The sequence below is a fragment of the Corvus brachyrhynchos genome, unplaced genomic scaffold, assembly GCF_000691975.1.
Source record: "Corvus brachyrhynchos isolate BGI_N302 unplaced genomic scaffold, ASM69197v1 scaffold706, whole genome shotgun sequence".
NCBI lineage: Eukaryota > Metazoa > Chordata > Aves > Passeriformes > Corvidae > Corvus > Corvus brachyrhynchos.
The window spans coordinates 303,297-306,973 of record NW_008238371.1 but is presented as its reverse complement, the minus strand read 5'-3'; the positions used below and the strand labels follow the sequence as shown (position 1 = coordinate 306,973).

Here is a 3,677-nt window from a genome sequence, read left to right as displayed (position 1 = left end):
GCTTGTGACTTGGCGAGGACCGACTGTGTGCGCCTGCTGCTCGGCTCCGGAGCTGATCCTGAGGCTGTCTCTGAGGATGGCTACAGGCCCCTGCACCTCTGCAAGAGCTCAGACTCCATCGAGTGAGTTCTGTTCGGGGGAGTGCAGCCAGCCTCCCTCTCCCTCAAGCCTAATCCCCTGTCGGAGGGGTCCCTGAAGGTGGTTTGATGGGTGCAGAATGGGGGTGGCCTTGGTGCCTGTTCCTGGGCCAGGATCACCTCTGAGGTCAAACAGATGACTGCAAGCTCGTGTCCTTAGCAGATGCAGCTGAGCCAGGTGCTGCTGTCTGGTCTGCCCACCAGCAACATGGAGCCAGTGGTCACACTGCAATGTTCAGGGTTGAGCAGATCCACTGCATATGTGAGCAGGCATCAGGTGTGACAACACTTCAAGAGATCTGTGTGTGGAGTTAGCTGAAATTAGGGTGACAATATCTCTAATCACTAGTCATCCTGGCTTAAAACCACTGCTCCAGGGCATGAGGAGCAGGGATTTTTGGACTCTGGGGAAAAGCTGTGGGATGGTACAGATGTGGGGGCTGGGAGGTAGGATGGGAGGTGGAGATGAGAAATGGTCACCAAGTCACCTTGGTCCACTCAGGTGTGTCCGGCAGCTGCTGCAGCATGGTGCCAGTGCAAACAGTCAGACGGAGGAGGAGAATGACACAGCACTGCACGTGGCATCACGGCATGGCCTGGCAGAGCATGTCCAGCTGCTTCTGCGCCACGGGGCTGAACTGGAGGTAAAGAACAAGGAGGGGCAAACGCCCCTGAATGCTGCCTGTGCTCAGCACCACCAGCCCCAGGACATGGACCGCTACTACCGGGTCTGCCAGCTGCTGGTGGAGAGCGGTGCCAGCATCAATGCTGCGGATCGGGACCAGCAGCACCCACTTCACCTGGCCTGCAAGAATGCCAATGCTCAAATTGCAGAGTTACTGCTGGCCCGGGGTGCCAATGTCAATGTCATGAACTATGGTGGCAACACGGCCCTGCACAACATCCTGCAAGTAGCTGCCTACAAGCTGGAGCATCGCCCGGAGCTCGTGGTGCGAGCACTGCTCAACCATGGAGCCGTCCGCATCTGGCCAGGCTCCCTCCTCAAGGTGCGGGTCTTCAGTGGAGCTGGGAGTGTGGTGGGAGAGGAAGGTTGTGAACAACATCAGGGCCCCAGTGAGCCCTCCTGTCACAGCAAGGCTTGTTCCATGGCAGCCTGTTTGCTGTCCTGCCCTGCTCTGCCCAGGGCCTGGGAAGGGAGAGCTGGCATTATGGGAGAACTGGTATGGGATGGTATCCCTGATGTTTTCTCCTGGTGTGTTTTCCTGTAGGACTCTCCTTCTTCTGTCTGCTAAGCTATGTGGACAGTACTCACCCAGTTTCCATAATCACTCGCTCTGAAAAGTGGTTGGTCCTTTTTCTTTGGAGACAGTTTCTTCTCGGGGCACACCCTCCAGCTCCTGCTGTCTCTGCAAGACACCAGCAGACAAAGGGTTAATTTCCTGTCTTAATTCCTGAGCAGTGCAATAATTACCCAGCCCGGAGATCAGCAGATTGCTCTCCCCTTTGGGAAAATACAGGAAAATCAACAATTAACACTAATTAATCTCCTATTAACGCCAGATAATGAGGATCACTGGTACAGCCAGAATAGACTCTGACAGCTACTGCTGGCCTGGGCCATGGGGAGTGGCAGCCTGAAGCCGGGGAAATCTGCCTCTGTGTGGCTTTGCTTGAATAGGGTGTGCTCCAAAGGCTGCACTGTTGCTAGGTACATGGCATTGGTGTGTCACCTGCACCTATGCGAATGTGGGATGCACCAGACATGTACAACTATGTGTGAAGTCTTCTGGGGCTTTGTGCAGCCCTTGACATGGGCACAGCATGGACATGGACACAGGTACAGATGTCTCTGCAGCCCTGCACCGAACAGGCACAATCCCGCACCCCTGAGACCCTGGTGCATCCCTCAACAGAGGTAGAATGTGCTGTGCTCTTGCTGATCACAGAATGAGTGCCAGTCCCTGCCCCGAATGGCTCATGGTCTAACTACCAAAATGTGAAGTAAGGAACCTGGTGTAAAGCAGAGTGTTGGTGTTCATGAGCTACTTGCAGCAGTGAAGCCAATGGAGATCATCATCACAGCCATGTATGATGGTCCCTGTGTCTGAGGAGAAGCTGTGGGGACCCGGTTGTGCTGAAGGCAGCCATGCCATGCAGGTTGGGTGATGGCTCAGTCACCCTCTTTGCAAGGAGGGATGCTCTGGTGCTTCATACCTGCAGTGGTTTTTCTCTCGTGGGGCAGCATGCGGGACAGACAGGAATTCACCAGATTTACCATATCTGGGTTTGAGCAGTATTTTACTCACCTCAGAGTGGGGCTTGCAGGACCTGGGCCAATGATGGTGATCCCCTCCTCTTCCCCTGGCCAGGTGCTGCGGTACTGCCACACCTGCCCCCGTGTCATCGAGGCCCTGGTGAACAGCTACACCCATGTGTGCGTCTCTGAGGACTGGGTGGAAGCAGTTCCAGTAGAGGTTGTACAGGTGAGGGAACAAATGCCTACAGCTGGCTGAAGAGCACAAGTCCACGTTCTGATGGGTTGCCGGGGGCATCTGGGCCTGGAGGGGGTTGGGCAGTGTGGGGTTGCCAGACACAGGGAGGGTGCTGTTGGGGACAGGGTGGATGCTCCATAGTGAGGCAAATGGATGTCTGGTTCTACCTCTGGTCCCAGGGTGATATCTTCAGCTTTGTGTGCCTCTGGTCCTTTCTTCTCTCTGTAGAAATACCCATGTTTCTACCAGTCACTTTTCTCCCTGGGGCACAGACCTCGCTCCTTGCAGCACCTGGCTCGCTGCACTCTCAGGACCATCCTGGAGGGCCGGCTGCTTCTGGTCCTGTCCCAGCTACACCTGCCAAGTGCCCTGCACCAGTTCCTGCTGCTCGGCTTTGAGGACATTCTCTACTAGGGGTTGTGGCTCCAGTCCTGCTGTGTCTTTCAGTGTAGATGTTCCATCCCTGCCAATGCAGTCTGTGCTTTGCCCTCACCCCCTTCCCCTCAGCCCACTCCTACCTGGCCACATTAGCCCCCTGTGCCAAGCCTATTGTTGTGTCCCAGTCCCAGCCAGCCTTGTGCTCTGCCTCATGCACCTGTTTTGGAGCATTCTGTTTGTCCATACTAATCAGCACGGACTCCAGACTAAGAAAAGGAGGCATGGGGATTAGGGCATTTTGTGGTACAAGGAGCAAAGACACTGTATGGATCACAGGCTTAGTAGTAGCATAGAAACATAGATGTTTCCCTATCCCAAATCCAAATACTCTAGCCTGTACTAGGCAACTCTGGTACCCTAAATGTTTGGTGTAATCCTGTCTTTAGTCAAGTTGTTTACGGTCTGTACTGAAAGGTATTTGGAATAAATCCTGGTCTTTATACCTACCTGAGCATGACTTCTACATTTCCTTGAAGACTGTCCTGATAGAGCTCACCTGACATGTCATGGGTGGTGGCATATGCACTCAGACCTGTGCACCCACCTGCTTCTCAGAGGGAAATGTGTGGTAGGTGTTCCAATCAAATCCCTTTCATGAAGGTACAATGTCTGGGTTACCTGGCTCAGGAGCTTGGGGCAGGATGGCAGT

At 54.3% G+C, this 3,677-nt stretch overlaps 1 protein-coding gene across 1 annotated transcript in view; it reads left to right on the top strand.

Moving 5' to 3' along the window:
• ASB10 (ankyrin repeat and SOCS box containing 10) overlaps positions 1 to 3,479 on the top strand; it is a 9,516-nt gene extending 6,037 nt beyond the window's left edge. The window contains exons 3-6 of the mRNA XM_008635278.2: positions 3 to 122; positions 640 to 1,144; positions 2,468 to 2,581; positions 2,819 to 3,479. Coding sequence (XP_008633500.1) covers positions 3 to 122; positions 640 to 1,144; positions 2,468 to 2,581; positions 2,819 to 3,004 — 925 coding nt within the window. The 3' untranslated portion in view covers positions 3,005 to 3,479. The remainder of the gene's footprint in view (positions 1 to 2; positions 123 to 639; positions 1,145 to 2,467; positions 2,582 to 2,818) is intronic.
• Positions 3,480 to 3,677: the final 198 nt, after the last annotated feature.